Here is a 20,000-nt window from a genome sequence, read left to right as displayed (position 1 = left end):
CATTGAGTATGCTCCGGTGTATGGGTGAATTTTAATTCAGAAAAGTGAGTGGAGCAGGCACTTATGTTGGTAACAACAAGATATGAAGTGAATAGAAAAGTGCCAGAAGACAATAGAGAATAAAATTTTTTTCGCGGCGGTGGGGGGTTTGAACTGCGACCTTATTGGTACGACAACTCCGCCTGGCAGGTGAGAGCGTGGCTCTACCGTGTGAGCTATCCACGAACACTAAAATATTCGTTTCAAACTCAAAGTCATTACTAGATCCCTCTCTCACCCACTTCTTGAGATCGCCGATTCGTTCGTACACCACCATCGCGAATAATTTTGACCAGCAGTTAAGCTTAATAGCCAATATTCTCAACACAAACATATAACATAGAAACGATTGAGACATTGAGTATGCTCCGGTGTATGGGGTGAATTTTAATTCAGAAAGTGAGTGGAGCAGGCACTTATGTTGGTAACAACAAGATATGAAGTGAATAGAAAAGTGCCCGAAGACAATAGAGAATAAAAATTTTTTCGCGGCGTGTGGGGTTTGAACCTGCGACCTTATTGGTACGACAACTCCGCCTGGCAGGTGAGAGCGTGGCTCTACCGTGTGAGCTATCCACGAACACTAAAATATTCGTTTCAAACTCAAAGTCATTACTAGATCCCTCTCTCACCACTTCTTGAGATCGCTGATTCGTTCGTACACCACCATCGCGAATAATTTTGACCAGCAGTTAAGCTTAATAGCCAATATTCTCAACACAAACATATAACATAGAAACGATTGAGACATTGAGTATGCTCCGGTGTATGGGGTGAATTTTAATTCAGAAAAGTGAGTGGACAGGCACTTATGTTGGTAACAACAAGATATGAAGTGAATAGAAAAGTGCCAGAAGACAATAGAGAATAAAAATTTTTTTTTCGCGGCGGTGGTGGGGTTTGAACCTGCGACCTTATTGGTACGACAACTCCGCCTGGCAGGTGAGAGCGTGGCTCTACCGTGTGAGCTATCCACGAACACTAAAATATTCGTTTCAAACTCAAAGTCATTACTAGATCCCTCTCTCACCCACTTCTTGAGATCGCCGATTCGTTCGTACACCACCATCGCGAATAATTTTGACCAGCAGTTAAGCTTAATAGCCAATATTCTCAACACAAACATATAACATAGAAACGATTGAGACATTGAGTATGCTCCGGTGTATGGGGTGAATTTTAATTCAGAAAAGTGAGTGGAGCAGGCACTTATGTTGGTAACAACAAGATATGAAGTGAATAGAAAAGTGCCAGAAGACAATAGAGAATAAAAAAATTTTTCGCGGCGGTGGTGGGGTTTGAACCTGCGACCTTATTGGTACGACAACTCCGCCTGGCAGGTGAGAGCGTGGCTCTACCGTGTGAGCTATCCACGAACACTAAAATATTCGTTTCAAACTCAAAGTCATTACTAGATCCCTCTCTCACCCACTTCTTGAGATCGCCGATTCGTTCGTACACCACCATCGCGAATAATTTTGACCAGCAGTTAAGCTTAATAGCCAATATTCTCAACACAAACATATAACATAGAAACGATTGAGACATTGAGTATGCTCCGGTGTATGGGGTGAATTTTAATTCAGAAAAGTGAGTGGAGCAGGCACTTATGTTGGTAACAACAAGATATGAAGTGAATAGAAAAGTGCCAGAAGACAATAGAGAATAAAAAATTTTTTCGCGGCGGTTGTGGGGTTTGAACCTGCGACCTTATTGGTACGACAACTCCGCCTGGCAGGTGAGAGCGTGGCTCTACCGTGTGAGCTATCCACGAACACTAAAATATTCGTTTCAAACTCAAAGTCATTACTAGATCCCTCTCTCACCCACTTCTTGAGATCGCCGATTCGTTCGTACACCACCATCGCGAATAATTTTGACCAGCAGTTAAGCTTAATAGCCAATATTCTCAACACAAACATATAACATAGAAACGATTGAGACATTGAGTATGCTCCGGTGTATGGGGTGAATTTTAATTCAGAAAAGTGAGTGGAGCAGGCATACACCGGAGCATACTCAATGTCTCAATCGTTTCTATGTTATATGTTTGTGTTGAGAATATTGGCTATTAAGCTTAACTGCTGGTCAAAATTATTCGCGATGGTGGTGTACGAACGAATCGGCGATCTCAAGAAGTGGGTGAGAGAGGGATCTAGTAATGACTTTGAGTTTGAAACGAATATTTTAGTGTTCGTGGATAGCTCACACGGTAGAGCCACGCTCTCACCTGCCAGGCGGAGTTGTCGTACCAATAAGGTCGCAGGTTCAAACCCCACCACCGCCGCGAAAAAATTTTTATTCTCTATTGTCTTCTGGCACTTTTCTATTCACTTCATATCTTGTTGTTACCAACATAAGTGCCTGCTCCACTCACTTTTCTGAATTAAAATTCACCCCATACACCGGAGCATACTCAATGTCTCAATCGTTTCTATGTTATATGTTTGTGTTGAGAATATTGACTATTAAGCTTAACTGCTGGTCAAAATTATTCGCGATGGTGGTGTACGAACGAATCGGCGATCTCAAGAAGTGGGTGAGAGAGGGATCTAGTAATGACTTTGAGTTTGAAACGAATATTTTAGTGTTCGTGGATAGCTCACACGGTAGAGCCACGCTCTCACCTGCCAGGCGGAGTTGTCGTACCAATAAGGTCGCAGGTTCAAACCCCACCACCGCCGCGAAAAAAATTTTTATTCTCTATTGTCTTCTGGCACTTTTCTATTCACTTCATATCTTGTACATATCTTTTAACTCACTCAACCCTAACACCAACTATATCCGTAGTATTCCCGATGACGTCTTCGCCAAACAAGCAGCTTCGATAACAAAGAAAGTATTGGACTGGAACCCTCAGGGCAGAAGATCAAGGGGAAGGCCACGAGAAACATGGAGAAGAATTAAAGAAGCTGATATACAGAGAAGTGATAAGACCTGGAATGAGATTAAAAATTTTGCTCAGGATAGAGAAGGATGGAAACTGTCTGTGGCCTATACCCTGACCCAGGGTGAAAAAGGCAATGATGATGATGATGATTCCCAGGGTTACTTTTACCCCATGTGTATGTATTACATTTTTTCTGAGACAAATTATAGGCGTAGTATCAAAACCAATTTTTTAAATAGTTTTTACACGTTACTGATAGTGGAATAATATATTTTTTTCCACTTTTAAAAAGTAGCAAAAATCTCTAGGATTGAGTGAGTTAGTTAAAAACCAAGAAAACAACACAAGTAGCGATAACATTGGAACTTGAACGTTTTAATGGATTAACGAGGAAAGAACCAGGCTAAGCCCTCCCTTTTCAATGTATAAACAAACCTGATGGAGCGCTTTATAAACAGAAGTTTTCTTAACTTAAAAACCTTAATCTTTTGATATTCAAGCTCCAGTTAACTTAACATATAAAAGTTTAAAAAGTAAGCTATACAAGTATCTTTTTGAAATAGTTTTGCTTTAAAGATCTATCTATTTGTGGAAACGAACAGTTGGTGTGTGGGAACAGGATTGATAAATGAATGAGTTATGAGTTATTTATAACATTTGACATAACTTTAAGTTGGCAAGGAGTCAAGGGGGAAATAAACGAGAACACAATGAGTAGACGATACCAGATAACCTAATGGAATTGGAACTATTCAAGGCTTGACGTTTACAGTTGAACATACATACATAAATATATATATATATATATATATATATATATATATATATATATATATATATATATATATATATATATATATATGACTTACTGACTTACGGCCTTTCGCTTCCTAATCATCCGATCGGGACGCCTCGGCTGCCTCTCTAATCATCCGTGTCATTTCCTTCCACCATGTATATATAATATTTAAAATATCTCGTCTAATCCTCGATCAAATGGAGCCAAAGTCCCATGTCGTGCACTACAAATTGTAAGTTATACGCATTTCTTTCACCATTCATTGACAATATTCAACATTTCATAAAGACATACTCATCCACATACTAACCTTTTCAGATCTTACAGTTAGTACACTGTTCATATCAGTAACTTACCACATTGTACAATTCCCTCTGTCTGGATTCTACAAGTGACAACACCGAACCCTGACACGGGGGATTTAGCCACCATCATCTGTAAATGTAAACATTGAAGACAGTAACAATCGCTATGATTAGATAAACGTTTGGAATAGACAAAGTGTCCTGACGAAAATTTATATCTTGTAAAAAAAATTACCTGTAAGCCTGTAACATTTATCATGTCTGATTGATTCATGTTTCTCGTTGCAGAATTTATTTTGTATTTTGGGCGACTGTATGGTCTTGTGGTATGGCACTCGTATATTTATTCCGCTATTTGGTCTATCTCATGGTATCACACTCGCTTTCGCATCGGAACGTCCTGGGTTCGAGTCCGGCGTATAGTTGGGTCCTTGGAAAAGGCTCTTTTCTCACATTCTTCCATCGTACTCAGGTGTAAAATGTATACCTGGGCGTTAGCAGCGTTGTCTATGCGGGGGGGGGGGGGATGTAAAATCGCCTAATAGACGTGATGTCTCGTCTTCAGTTCAGTGATCAGTTTCTTATGCCCTGACTGGGTCCAACGGGTCTCACTGATTCCAAGCAGTGTGAGGTTGTAGCTTTTCATTTCTGCTGCTACTTGGTTGGTTTTTCCCGACTCGTCTTACATGATAGGTATTGCTGAAGGGTAGGAACCCCTTGAAAATCGCTGTGAGCCTGTTTAGTGGATATTGCGCTCTATAAAATCTCATATTCTTTTTAAATATCATACCTTAATAAACAAAGTGTAATTTTTTAACGATTTATATTAAATTATTTATTTATATATAAAATAATACGCGCCATAGTACATATGCTTCATTTCCGTACACCTCACCCAGTAAGCACATTCTCGCGTAATAATATAGTCATTTTATACATATTCTGAATGATTATCACTTACAACATACTCGTCACCGCCTGTCAAAAAAGGTACTCATTCACACCAGAGTTGAGTCGTATAATAATTGCAAAAAAAAAAAAGCGTTTAACCAAAGCCACCATCCCAGAATTTGCCTTTATTCAAACACTGACCGCTTGACTTCATTGGATGACAAGACACACGTACTGACTGACTGACTGACTGACTGGCTCACAATTAAAATGTCAAAAGAACCAATAATACTATAATACGTTGGGGTCTAATGAAGCACGCCTTGTATCCTTATTGATAGAAAAATGACGAAGATAACCCAGTACGTGCGTCAGAACTCAGAAAAACTGACATTAAGATTAAACTAATACTCCGTCTTCTCAGAATTAAATCCTTGTTGACAGAACCTCTTCTGTGTTCTTTTATTTTTTATCTATCTATCTATCCTTTGGAACAGGTAAAAGAATTAAGAACACAGTAAATAGTTCAGTTACAGTTTTAGCATCAACGTAAAGTCCGTCAAGGTTCCTGACAAACAAACACCATAGGTGGGTTTCTTTTGGGGAAAAATGGCATCAAAGAATAACAACAGACACCCTATTATCTTGAACATGGTAAACAATGATTGTTATATCACGTTCTGGCATCGTGCATTGCGGTATAGAAGTGACAAAATTAACCTGGGTAAGAGAACAGGGAGCGCTATTCACATTAGGCTAAACAAGCGAATCGCATTAAAAGAAAGGGGGAAAATTAAATGAATGATTTACTTTGTAAGTTTGGATTTCGATCTCCATAATCTGTCCTTATTTTTTCCCTTTATCTCTCTCTCTCTCTCTCTCTCTCTCTCTCTCTCTCTCTGTGTGTGTGTGTGTGTGTGTGAGTGTGTGTGTTTCTCACTCTCTCCACCTATCTATCTACCTATCTATCTCTCTATTTGTATATTTATATATATATATATATATATATATATATATATATATATATACATATATCTGTCGTTCTCACTCACTCACTCTCTCCACCAATCTATCTATCTCTCTATCTATATATCTCTCTAACCCAATCTCTTGTCTCTCTCTCTCTTTCTCTCTCTCTCACACTCTCCCCCTCTCTCTCTCTATCTCTCTCTCTCTCTCTCTCTCTCTCTCTCTCTCTCTCTCCAACTCACTCTTCAGGTTCCATTCTATCTATCCAACCATCCATCCATCTATCAATCTACCTGTCTGTCTGTCTCTCTACATCTCTATCGATACACAATTTTATTCTCATCATTACTTTTTTTTTTACTCTATCTACCCTTTAAAGAAATTCTTAATTGGTTCTGTGGTGAAAAAAAAAAAGTCTCACTGACGTTGTGTTGACGTATCAAGAAGATTACAATTTCCCGCATTAAACTTAAAGCCCTAAGACGTTATTAGGGCTTTACGTAAACCGCCTCCATATGTCCTATAATTAATCGATACCTGAGCTCTGATGTCACGATACAAACTCCCTGATCTACTAATGACAAACAACAAACTCCCTGATCTACTAATGACAAACAACAAACTCCCTGATCTACTAATGACAAACAACAAACTCCCTGATCTACTAATGACAAACAAACAGTTCAACATATCGAGGTTGTTATTTTTTTTTTTTTTCAAACTCAACCCCCCCCCCCCCGGCCCCCCTCATTTCTTTCCCCTTCGAATTCGCGAGTGTGTGTTGACTGAGAGAGCGATGTATATATTAGACCTGTAAATGAGCTCTATAAAAATTGACTGAAACTGAAACTCTTCGTAATTCGTCGTAGCAGTAAAATCCAAAGAATCAAAATGAAAGGTAAACAGCAAGCTCACTTGAGCAAAGCAATGGCAGAAAACTAAATTGCGGGGGAATTAATTAGGCTACTTACCATTGTTCCTTATAATTAGGTACCCAATCAGTGAAGAAACTTAGAAACGGTCAACCAGTTTGTTTACAACATGAGGTAATCGAGATGTGCTTGTAGCAATCATTTAACTTTCGATTTGAAGGTGTCTACATAACGAACTTCCGGTGTTTCGAATTTTTCTTTCTCATATTTTTCCTGTCCTTCAAGTAAATGTGGTCAATTTTGGCTTAGACGAAACAGTGAAATTTATCGCTCGGCGGCTCAGTTAAAATTGGCTACGACAGGTTTCGAAAGTGAAAAAATAATTTCACGAAGGCTGTGTGAAAATACACTGGGGTGTGTTCAGACACGGCAATTCTAAAAAGCGTCGCTTAGCCTTGGCAATATATATCCATCATTAATATAAACCGCCCATGAGCTATGCGTGGGGCTGTGGAACATTCCTAGTTAACTTTACAGTCAATCGACTACGATTCATGAATTCTTTCTTTATTCATTTCTTTCTTCCCTTTTTAAAAATATTTGAATTTGACGAATTGACTGATTTCAGTTAATTGACTGAGAATTTACAGGTCTAATATATATATATATATATATATATATATATATATATATATATATATATATATATATATATATAATTTTTTAAATATTTACCACAATGTTGGAGTCAATCTACATCGATGTTTCAGGCCTTTTCAACCATCGTCAGGACTGTGTGTTACATATATATATATATATATATATATATATATATATATATATATATATATATATATATATATTATATATAATATAGAGAGAGAGAGAGAGAGAGAGAGAGAGAGGGAGGGAGGAGAGAAAGAGAGGAGAGAGTATTTTTATTAGTGCAAGTTTAATCTCTTGCATACGCCCACTTCACCCAATGTAAATCTCTCTCTCTCTCTCTCTCTCTCTCTCTCTCTCTCTCTCTCTCTCTCTCTCTCTCTCTCGACCTGTACTGTATGAATAAAATGTTGGGAGAAATAAACGGACCATTGTGAATTGCATTCAACAGGATCCAATCTGTAAAACTGCTCTATACAAAACCTTCAATTTACTTTCTTGTCTTATAAGATGTCGAAATCAAAATTACCTTCACCTGAGGTACACCTATTTGGAGGTCTGATAACCAAAAATGACATAGGCTCATTGTTATAATGGAAATACTCTCAAACCAACGCAAAATTGTGTCCATTACAACAAGGCCAAAAATGCATTGGTTTATCAGACCTGCATATATATATATGTACCTCGCCCTCACTCTTTTATTAGGTGAATTATCTTTTAAACATAGATATATTATGTATATCACATTCTAGCATACCACCTCAAGCTTGTATTATGCCAGAAAGAGTTTAATAATGAAAGATAAGAAATTTCAATCTTTTATATTTTCAGAATCAACATCAGTTTTACATCAGTCCGATTGCCATTTGAGTCAAGTGGTCCAAGCCGTCTTCTGATGGACTCTCTCATGATAGACCTTGGAGTTACCACATGGAGACGATAATATGTTGTTGACTGTTGACAATTGATTTACAAAGATATGATGAAATCCCACTTGGTTGCAATAATTTACAATTGCTTATACAAATGTTGCTTTACACTGTTGATGAATTGTTGACTCCCATAAAAAATAAACTAAATAAAAAATATTATAATTTAATTTAAGCTTTTATATAGTGCATATCCACTTACGTGCTCAAAGCGTTTCACAAGGAGGGGTCCCTGGCCAACAGCACCTCTTAACATGTTGGATGAGACATATTGACTGTCAGGCAATATTACAATATTTTTTTTTCCGATAGAGACAGCGCTGTTAATGATCAGGTACTCATTTTTACACATCTGAGAGAATGTGAGTACAGTGCTTTTCCCAAGGACTCAACTGTGCGCCGCTCAGAGCGCGACTCAAACCCTGGATCTTCAGGTCGAGAGGCAAGTGTCATGTCGTTGGACCAAATAGGCGGCTATGTCGTCTAGTGGTATGACACTCGCTTTCGGATCGGAAGGTCCTGGGTTCGAGCCTCGCGCTCGACGCATAGTTGAGTCCTTGGAAAAGGCTCTTTACTCACATTCTCTCACCGTACTCAGGTTTAAAATGAATACCTGGCCGTTAACAGCGTTGTCTTTGTCCGAAAAATTGTAATATCGCCTAACAGGCGTCATGTCCAGTCCTACATGTTAAATGTTGCTGTTGACCAAGGACCCCTTGTAAAGCGCTTTGAGCATATTTAGTGGATATTGCTCTATATAAAGCTCGATTTTTTAAATTATTTATTTATAGTCGTAGAATAATGTAACCCGAGTTACGTTATTTTAAAAAATTGTTTTGTTTGATTTCCATAATCTGGGTCTACCCCTTCTTTCTTTCTTTCTCTTTTGAGGCGCTGGGTTATATTTTCAAACACTGCTATCTACGTGTACATATATACAGGTCTGACATCCGAACCGAATTATGGGTCTAGTTTAACATGGTTGTTATGGACAATATTTTGCATGATTTTTTAAAGATTTCCATTACAACACTGAGCCCAAAAGGAATTGGGTTATCAGACCTGCAAATAAGTACACGTTGATTGCTATCAATCATTCAGTGACTGATGGATCAACCTGGACATGGAACTAATCTCGGAAACGTGTATTCAAGATAACAGATTAAAACAACAGCTCGTGCCACTTGTGTGGACAAACAAAGGAAAGCCGTTTATTTTATATGTAAACCTCATCAAAACGCATACCAGTTTATATTTTCACTGACCTCAAACAGGCGCGTCTCTTCTTCTCCTCTTCTCTCTTCCTCTCTCTCTCTCTCTCTCTCTCTCTCTCTTCTCTCTCTCTCTCTCTCTCTCTCTCTCTCTCTCTCTCTCTCTTCCTTCTCTCTCTCTTTCTTCTCTTCTCTCCTCTCTCTCTCTCTCTCTCTCTCCTCTCTCTTCTCTCTCTTCTCTCCTCTCTCTCTCTCTCTCTCTCCTCTCTCCTTCTCTCTCCTCTCTCTCTCTCTCCTCTCTCTCTTTCTTCTCTCTCTTTCTCTCTCTCTCCTCTCTTTCTCTCTTCTCTCTCTCTTCTTCTTTCTCTTCTCTCTTCTTTTTTCTCTATCTTTTAAAGTCTCTATTTATCTATATATCCTTCTATCCACCGACCCATCCATCCATCCATACATCTACAATTTCTATCTCTCTTTTATCTTGTGTGGAAAAACAAAGATAAAGTGTTTATTCTAAATATAAACCTCATCAAAATCCAAACCGGTTAATGCAACATTGACCTTCAACAGGTGGGTGGATCTCTCTCTCTCTCTCTCTCTCTCTCTCTCTCTCTCTCTCTCTCTCTCTCTCTCCTCTCTCCCTTTCTCTATCTCTCTCTCTTTTCTTTTTCTTTCTTCTCTCTCTCTTCTCCCTCCCCCTCTCTCTCTTATTTCTTTCTTTCTCTCTCATTTCTCTCTCCGATCTCTCTCTCATTCTCTCCTCTCTCTCATGAAAAAAGTTGAATAACTATATTCCATTAAGTAAATAATACGAATGGATTGATTCATATATTTATCTTCCTATCTTTCGACTTATCCATTGACGATAATCACATTTTTATGTTGCCACTCACGAAATATAGATATCAATTTTATATATATATATATATATATATATATATATATATATATATATATATATATATATATATATATATATTTATAACCATTTTATATAATCTCGCAAATTCTATCGTCCTCTTAATGTAAATATTAAGATTTTTACGATTATAAAGAGGCTGAAACTTTTGTATTGTGTGCCATCCAGTTGATACCTTAAGCACCTGCCTGCTCTGGACATGAATCTCTGGACAAACGCGGTCTCCATTTGGATTCAATAGTCTGATGTCACGTCGGCCAGCAACGGCGGCCATCGTGGTTCTAAACAAAGAAAATCTGTGCTTTTTATTCTTCATGCTGGCTAAATCTTTTCATATGTCATGTGATCAGAATGTGTAAACGTCAAAACATGATCAGATTTATAATGTTTTTTTTTCCTCTGGATACGCTTTTATGCTCGACGGAGAAATATTTCATAAGGGCGTCGCCATTGTTCCGATAATTTAGAGCCAGTTACTAAGTTACCATGCGTCATTACGAGGGAAGTGACGTCACGACTGTTGAAGCGTATTAATGCAACTCTTAAAAACCGCCCAATTCCTAGAAGACACAGCGATGAACCTTTTGCAATTTATTGTAACTTAAATTTGGATAAAGATATGAACTGAAACTGTCTACAGTCTTGTTACGTCAACAAGGTGTCAAGTAAGTAAGGTACTCCTCGTGACCTGAAGAACTGACTGAGTGTAGAGCTGTGGGGGAGCGAGGTGTAATGCTGTGTGGGTCCTTGGAAAAGACTCTTTACTCTCATTGATTTTTTCACTATATTCAGCTACTTGTCCGAGAACAGTGTTGCCTCTGACTTATATCGGTTGCATGTTCTATGTTGTTCTATGTGTTGCTGTTGGCTTGGGATTCCTTATAAAGCGCTTTGAATATATACACATAGTAGACACTGCTTTCAATAGAGGTTGACGTATGTATATTGGGTTTTTTTAACTCACTTAATAGAGCAGTAAATTAGGTGCCCCAACGTAAACAATAACAATTGCTAGTGATTTCCGGTAGGACCGAATAATTTACGCACAATATAGGTCTCCCAATTTTGTAGTTGAGTTGTAGGCAATACACTTCAGTATTGAAAATTGTTTAATAAAATCTAACGTTGCAGAAAAATAATATAAGACTAAATTATCTGAAAATCAGGCTCCGAATAATTCTCGTTTTGTCACACCAGTGCAATAATTGCTTGTCTAAAAAAGATAGACTGTAACTTTGATAAATTTTACCTTTTGTTCCAAAAATATCCATACTAGACTTATTTGATGCATGATCGGTATTATGAATATGTGTTCTTTGCACCTAACAGTCAAATTTAAAGGTTATTTTTTTCTATATTACAATGAACTTGACTGTCAAGAGAGAACAGTGGTTTGCATGTGCTTCTGACCTTTGTTTACGTTATGGGCACCTAATTATATTGCTCTATACTAAGATTTTGCTACTTTTCAAAATTGGAAAAAAATGGATTAAAAATGAGCTTGTGTATAGATCTTTTTATTCACCTACCATTATTAACATGTAAACATTAAGAACATTAGCTTTGATACTACGCATATAATTTGTCTCAGAAAAAATGTAATAAATTGACATAGGGTAAAAGTAACCACGGGTATACTACGGATATAGTCGGTGTTAGGGTTGAGTGAGTTAAATGTAACATTTAAATATTTTAAAAATTAATATGTATAAACACATTATGTGGATGTTTAAAAAAAAAACCCACAGAAAATGAAAATGAAAGTCAAACAAGACGCTTCACCGGCATGTTTCTCAACGAATCCGTACAAAAGAGCAAGAGTAAAAACAACAAGCCATGCCATTTATGCCGACAATATAGATTATTGTGAAAACAAACCCGAAAACAAACAAAAACAAGCCTAATAAGTGTAAAATATAACGCGTGATTCCATCCAACGCTCTACGGGATTCGACTTCCAGCAGGTGGTTTAACTCTTTCCTTACCAGCCATTTTCAGGATTTTCCCCAAAAAGTCACACCCAACTAACACAAAATATACTCTTTATCACTCAAACACGATAGCAGTAACGGTCTTCCGATGCATAATTTCTTTAGCCAAACATACTTTACAACACACTGTTCATTTTCTTTAAATTTTATGATGTAGGTACAAAAGACATTTGAATAAGAAAAATGTTGGTTGCATCGTAACGAATACGACGATTTTCCTATAGTTGGTAAGGAGAGGGTTAATGCTTGCCGCTGTGCCTTTTATCATCATCTGTTCCAATTCGGGTGTCTTGGGCAAGCAAAACTCTCAAACTATTCGGCAGTATTTTTTAAAAAACTAACTAAAAGCGTCTGAATAACAAAATACTGCCGTCCGTGTTAGATTCAAGACAAGATGGTGGAATGGTAGGATTGGGGAAAGGGGGGAGGGTTGGGGGGGTATGCTAGACTCACCTGCCTTGCGCTGCTACCTCCTGTCAGGTATTGAAGGATGAGCCTGGTGTTTACACTGTGACTCCAGGTATTGCCAAGAGCAGCAACCAGCTCTCCTTGACCTCTCATGTCAAAAGTTTCCTCTCTGCCACGACATTCTTCCTCTTGTGGTGCTTAAGAGTTCAAAGAATGGCGCATGGGTTAAGTTAAGATTGAAACAAAAACACACAAAAAAAAAAAAAAAGGAAAGAAAATCGAGAACACATCAGTCACATCAAATATCGCGAAATCGATTCAATGCATTCAGCACGACATTCTTACAAACAACGTTAAAGTGCTCCCTTGTGACGTTCGCAAAAGGCTGATAGCTCAATCATTACGGCATTGCATTGTTTGCTGACAGATGCCCGAGTTTGTTATAGTTTTTTTTTTTTTCAAAAATAGAAACCGATGATAAAATATTCAATGTGATACATTATCATATAGATGGTTCGAAGATGACGTCACTCAGGTCTTTGTTATTGTTTTTTGCCATCCGCGTTTATGAGTAATGCTCACTGAACTATATTAACCCGACTATAAACGTTCATGGATACACACAGTTTTGTGTGTTGGTCCGTTATACTTCCGGATGGCAATGTTATGAGCTTCTTAGCCAAGTGCATACTATCTATAGAGGGAATCTTCTCATGTTTTCTGCATTATTCTCCATTGAATTGAGGAGAGAAGAAAAAATATTTGAATAAAATCTACTTAGAGTAAATCGTTACTACTTCAAGAAAAAAAAGTCTCAGATTTAAGAATTTTTGCCATGTAGGGAGTCATCCTAATCTATCCATAAATGAAGCGAAGGTTTCTGGTCAAAGTGTATAAATAAAGCGACTTGTCAATGTAGGGCAGTGTATAATATAATATTATGATGATCTTCAATATTCAATGGCTTGTATTTGCAAAAGGTCCCACGGGCCCATCACTGTAAATGCTCAGTTACAGTACAGTCCAATCGAAACAGCTAATCGAATTATACTACTGGGAAACATATTTTTCGTCTCGAACTCTCCATCACTTGGCTGAAAGGTGTTAGATAATCTATATTATTACTTATAATGGGCCTAAAATTGAGAGAGAAAAACATTGCATTTACAAGGGCCATATAAATGCAATGTTTTTCCGGGTTACCCTTGAACTAAAATATAAATCACAAAATCTACTTAATGTGCTCAAATCCTTTTACAAGCGGTCTTAAGAAACCAGCATAAGTGAACATATATATATATATATATATATATATATATATATATATATATATATATATATATATATAGAACTGGACATACAGCTTGTAAGGCGCTTATTTTAATTTCTTTCCAATACATTTTTACCAATTTTGAAAAGTAGCAAAAATCTGGAGGATTGAGTGAGTTAAGCTCACCCGGTCAGGTATACAAACAACTCATAAACGCATGGAATTGTGATTGAACCACCAGGTAGAGCGTGAACGTACTGGGTGACTTCCACCCATGTTTATTTATTTAATTGTCTGCCACCAAAAGTCAATTAACTGGTGTCAGTGAGAAGAAAACACTTGAGTCGTATGTCTCTGAATATTCTAATTTGTCTCTTAAAATTAGCTTAACTGTACGATAAGCAACACTGGCATTTTCGACAGATCCACTCATAAAATACTAGATAGTATTCTCATCAGACTGGAAATCGTTAGTATCTTGCAAAAGAGGATAAGATACCAAAGCTATTTGACATTTTAAGTTAAAACGTTTCTACTGTTCTGATTGGTATTAACAATAACAATACAAGTGATAGACACAAGTCATATTTTACCTTCCTCCTTGTTAATCTTTGTGTCTTTATCGTGTATCTGAGTCGTTGTTTGATTGGTAGCGACGACCTAATGTGGGAGATAAGAAAAGGGGAAAAAAACAACTTAGTGATGATCTCTCTCTCTCTCTCTCTCTCTCTCTCTCTCTCTCTCTCTCTCTCTCGCTCTCTCTCTCTCTCTCTCTCTCTGTGTGTGTGTGTGTGTGTGTGTGTTTGTGTGTTTGTGGTTATTTTTTTCAGGGTGTTGGCGGAAATAAGAATGACGACGACGACGACGTCAATGATGATGATGTTGTTGTTGTTGTGGATGATGATGATGATGATGATGAAGATGACGACGACGACGACGCACACGTTTTTTTTATTTTTTTTTGGGGGGGGGTTGTTTTGTTTTTTGTTTTTTTTTTAAACATTTTTCTGGATCTGCAGTCCATACTAATCTGTATTACATATTGCTGCCATAATGCAATCCATTAAATAATAATGTATTACTAAAGACTTAAGACCTTAAGATTGTATCCTGGTCACACTCATCTCCAAACCAGGCTAAACCTCTTGTAGATTTTACTTTATCGGTTTATACACAGAATCCATCACTGACATATTTCATTTTCTCAAATCATCTCAAAATGGGTTAATCTGCCCAGCAGGCAGCTTAACGTAAGCTGATTGTGGGGGCAGTGATTTTTGTTTAAAGCAAGTATATACCCACACCTTTACCAATCCTTATTGACATTTTTTTAATATATCGAAAACATTCTAAGAACTTTTTGGCGGCTCAGATGGCTAAATCATCTTCTGAAGGGATCGTCCACTCTGCTAGCTGCTACTGCTAACAACAGATCTTAATCTTCAACAGTCGTAACGTCCTTCTTAACGACGCAGGGTACCAGTAACACTGGCTCTAAACTATCGGAAATATGGCGGACGCCCGTATGAAATATTTCTCCGAGGAAAAAAAAAAAACACATAAATTTGATGTCTTGACTTTTACACATTCTGAAAAGTTCTAGCCAGCATGAAAAATAAAAAGTAATGATTTTCTTGATTTTAGTACAATCAAAGAAAAAGGAATGGTAATACATTTTAAAGAGAATTTCAAATGATGTATGCTTTACGTGCGGCTATGTGGTCTAGTCGTATGACACTGGCTATCGGATCGGAAGGTCCTGGGTTTGGGCCTCACTCAGCGCATAGTTGAATCTTTGGAAAAGGCTCTTTAATCACATTCTTTCACCGTACTCGGGTGTAAAATAATGACATCCTGGCCATAAACAACATTGTTCTTGTCGGGAAAAATAGTAATATCGCCTAACAGGCGGTCATGTCTCGTTCTACATGTTATGTGTTTCTAAAAATTAAAAAAATTGAGCTTTATATAGCGCAATATCCACTAAACGTGCTCAAAGCGCTTTACAAGGGGTCCCTGGTCAACAGCAACGTTTAACATGTAGGACGAGACAAGACGCCTGTTAGGCGATATTACAAATTTTTTTTTTCGAACAAAGACAACGCTTTAACGGCCAGGTACTCATTTGACACCTGAATACGGTGAGAGAATGTGAGTAAAGAGCTTTTTCCAAGGACTCAACTATGCGCCGAGCGCGAGGCTAGAACTCAGGACCTTCCGATCCGAAACCGAGTGTCATACAACTAGACAACATAGCCGCTGTTGTTGGTTGGGAACTCTTTGTAAAGCGCTTTGAGCACGTTTAGTTGATATTGTGCCATATAGAGCCTCATATTTTGTTGGGTTTTTTTCTGGGGTTTTTTTTTTTTTTTTTGGGGGGGGGGGAGGGTTGTTTTGTATTTTTGTTTTTTTAAAAACATTTTTCTGGATCTGCAGTCCATACAAATCTGTATTACATATTGCTGCCATAATGCAATCCATTAAATAATAATGTGTTACTAAAGACTTAAGACCTTAAGATTGTATCCTGGTCACACTCATCTCCAAACCAGGCTAAACCTCTTGTAGATTTACTTTATCGGTTTATACACAGAATCCATATTATGTCTTTGCAAAAGCCTGGAAGTGCGACAGGGTTGCCAATTTGGCAGATTTTCTGCCAAATGTCCTTTTTTTGGTCAGAATTTGAAGTCGTCTGGCAGAGAAAAATCGGTTTGGCCGATATTTGGCAGATTTTATTTTCCGAGGCCTAGGGATGAATGTATAGGTCTACTCCACCTTTTCCATGGCAATTCTTATGTATTAGAGATTGTTTTTTAACTTGGGAAATGAAAAAAAATTATGACATCAGCCTTGAGAATTTTTTGTTTAACAAAACTGATGAGTTTTCAAAGGGGGTACTATAAATAGTAGGGTTTGGCAGATTTTTGTGGTATTTGGCAGATTTTTAAAATCCAGTTGGCAGAATGTCTGAAATTAATCTGGCAACCCTGCAATGCGAGTCCATAATTAATCCTCGATGAATATTTCTTATCTCCCAAGACGGCTCTGTTTCCTCTCACATAAACTTCCTAAGATGAATGTCGGGGTGACCTTATAGTATTCAGATGAGATGGAACAATGAAAGGACAAAAAGGCTATCACTGGAGAGATATTGTGTTCATTTCATATCATGTAGATGGGGAGAGGTGGGTGGGAAGAGGGAGGAGGAAATCTTATATAATGATAATGTGGTTATATATGTGAGAACCGCCTCAAAACGGCATTATCTCCCGCTGCTTTAAATCCTAAAAATTAAATTATGATGTAAATAGTTGGGGACAGCGTGGCTCAGCGGTACGGTCTTTGCTTCGTACCCAAAAGGTACCGAGTTCGATCACCCGCCGCGCGCTCTGTGGCCTTAAGCAAGTCACCTCGCCCTAGCGGCGCTGCACTGCGGCTGACGCATGGGTTATTCCAGTCTTCCCTTGGAATAGACCCTAGAGAAAAAATTCCCCTACGGGATGAATAAAGGGAATTAATTTTTTTTTTTTTTAAATACAAAACTTGAGTTAAGTTAACATATTTTATTGTAGACAATGGATGGATATATATATATATATATATATATATATATATATATATATATATATATATATATATATATATATATATATATATATATATATATCTTTAAAAGAAACAAAAACTGAAATCTCACATTTTCCAGCCATTTTAAATTCAAATAACTTGTTTGATATCCGGCTCAACCCGACATCATACCGTTTTGAGATGATTGCTAACATATAAGGTACAATGGCATGGAAAGAGAGGAAGCAGAGGAGAAAGAGGCGGTTGGGTGGAATTGGGGGGGGGGGGGGGGAGAGATAGAGAGAGATTTGATGAAACAATAGTGAATGGGTTTTGCAACTTTGGTGAAGGTCGCACAGGTGTAGGATTTATAGTGTTCGGACAAGGAATGACAGGTCTACGAGGTCCGATTCGTCTGGATTCCTGGAGGAGATAAATTGGTTAAGGTGTAGATAGATGTATCGTTGTGAAATTAGGAGTCAGTTTACAGCATGCAGCGACTGGCCGCAATTCAAGAATCAACGAGTTTATTGAACGTATCTAGCCTTTATAAAGCACGGTTTGAATTGTAGATAGAGATACAAGAGTAAATCTAACACAGACTTATAAATTAATAATAAATTGAGCTTTACATAGCGCAATATTCACTAAATGTGCTCAAAGCGCTATACAAGGGTTCCCTGGTCAACAGCAACATTTAACATGTAGGACAGGACATGCCGCCTGTTAGGCGATATTACAATTTTTCGGACTAAGACAACGCTGTTAACGGCCAGGTACTCATTTTACACCTGAGTACGGTGAGAGAATGTGAGTAAAGAGCCTTTTCCAAGGACTCAACTATGCACCGAGCGCGAGGCTCAAACCCAGGACCTTCCGATCCAAAAGCGAGTGTCATACCACAAGGCCACATAGCCTCACAGACTTGCATACGAATTCAGATGGAGAAGAAGAGCATTTGTATCGAGAGATAAACCCTATAGCAGAGTGCAAAGTACCAGAGAGAAAAAAAAAATAGTAGAGTGAGAAGGAAATTGTGTCATTTATGCACCCCCCCCCCCCCCCCCTCTGCGCCTGATTCTTGTACTTCTCTACGGTTACTATATGTATTTGGTTTCAACAATAAAATAATCATGTATGTATATCTATATTACATAAAAGCTGTAGGGACGTCAAAATTTTGGTTAATCATTTTGATATTTGATTATACGGGGTTGAAAGAAAAAAAAAAGGGGGGAGGGGGGGGGTGGGGGGTGAGTGGCTGGGTAGTTAAGGCAATGCATTGAGGTCCCGGGTTGGAGCCCCTCCTCAAGACGTTCGTTTTCCCCTTATTATATAATACCATAATAATTATTACTCACTGTAGTCAATACGGGCGATTTCTGTTTACGTCAGATGTTAGTTTGGGGTCTTAAATCTATTTTCCTTCATGGAACGCCTAAGTGACGACATCTAAAGATATCGAGTGGATTGGCGTACGTTTCTTTAATTATGCCATAATGTGGCATCATTTTGGTCTATGATATAATTATAATACAGCTTAAATCTTGATCATATTTTCGTTCTGTTAAGCTCTATTATCCTTCTGATATCCTGTAATTCATTCGGAAAAACATGCGACTCGCACATAAATGAATCTGGTTCAAATCCGTGTCGTCCAGTCGGAATTTATTTCTCTGCAGTAAAGGGGAACTTGAACCAATTGTTAGTATTGGTACAATCCAATACAATGCAAAATGACTGTCTAAATGATGTCAAGCATTCCTCACATTCCGTTTCACGCTACGGAAATCAGTATATATATATATATAGGGAATGATATTAGCGGCAGAGTAGCGTCCCTTGATTGGACGTCACCCATAGTCTGTGACGTCACCGGCGGAAAAGTTATTAGAGAGAGAACGTCATGTTGGTTGTGCGCATGCGTCTCTCGTGACGTCACCGGCGGAAAAGTTATTAGAGAGAGAGAGAACGTCATGTTGGTTGTGCGCATGCGTCTCTCGTCGAGGACGAGAGACGCATGCGCACAACCAACATGACGTTCTCTCTCTAATAACTTTTCCGCCGGTGACGTCACAGACTATTGGTGACGTCCAATCAAGGGACGCTACTCTTCCGCTAATCTCATTCCCTACTCTCCCAACTCCAAGACACATTCGATTCTTTTTTTTTTTTCCCTTTCTCTTCGCACATCACAAGATGGTTAAGGTGTAGATAGATGTATCGTTGTGAAATTAGGAGTCAGTTTACAGCATGCAGCGACTGGCCGCAATT

The 20,000-nt window shown here is 38.0% G+C and overlaps 1 protein-coding gene across 5 annotated transcripts in view; it reads right to left on the bottom strand.

The window, feature by feature from the left end:
- LOC144963401 (DNA repair protein RAD51 homolog 2-like) overlaps window positions 1-20,000 on the bottom strand; it is a 124,206-nt gene that overhangs the window by 11,880 nt on the left and 92,326 nt on the right. For all 5 annotated transcript variants that reach the window (XM_078897378.1, XM_078897379.1, XM_078897381.1 and 2 more), the window contains 3 exons: window positions 14,750-14,816; window positions 12,932-13,083; window positions 4,085-4,163 (listed from right to left, as the gene is read on the bottom strand). In XM_078897378.1, the coding sequence (XP_078753504.1) occupies window positions 4,085-4,163; window positions 12,932-13,083; window positions 14,750-14,816 (298 nt within the window). The remainder of the gene's footprint in view (window positions 1-4,084; window positions 4,164-12,931; window positions 13,084-14,749; window positions 14,817-20,000) is intronic.

The sequence above is a fragment of the Berghia stephanieae genome, chromosome 1 (assembly GCF_034508935.2).
Source record: "Berghia stephanieae isolate SIO BIC M18660-M18661 chromosome 1, UCSD_Bste_1.3, whole genome shotgun sequence".
Taxonomy (NCBI): domain Eukaryota; kingdom Metazoa; phylum Mollusca; class Gastropoda; order Nudibranchia; family Aeolidiidae; genus Berghia; species Berghia stephanieae.
The sequence above is the reverse complement of the archived record's forward strand: the minus strand, read 5'-3'. Positions and strand labels throughout refer to the sequence as shown.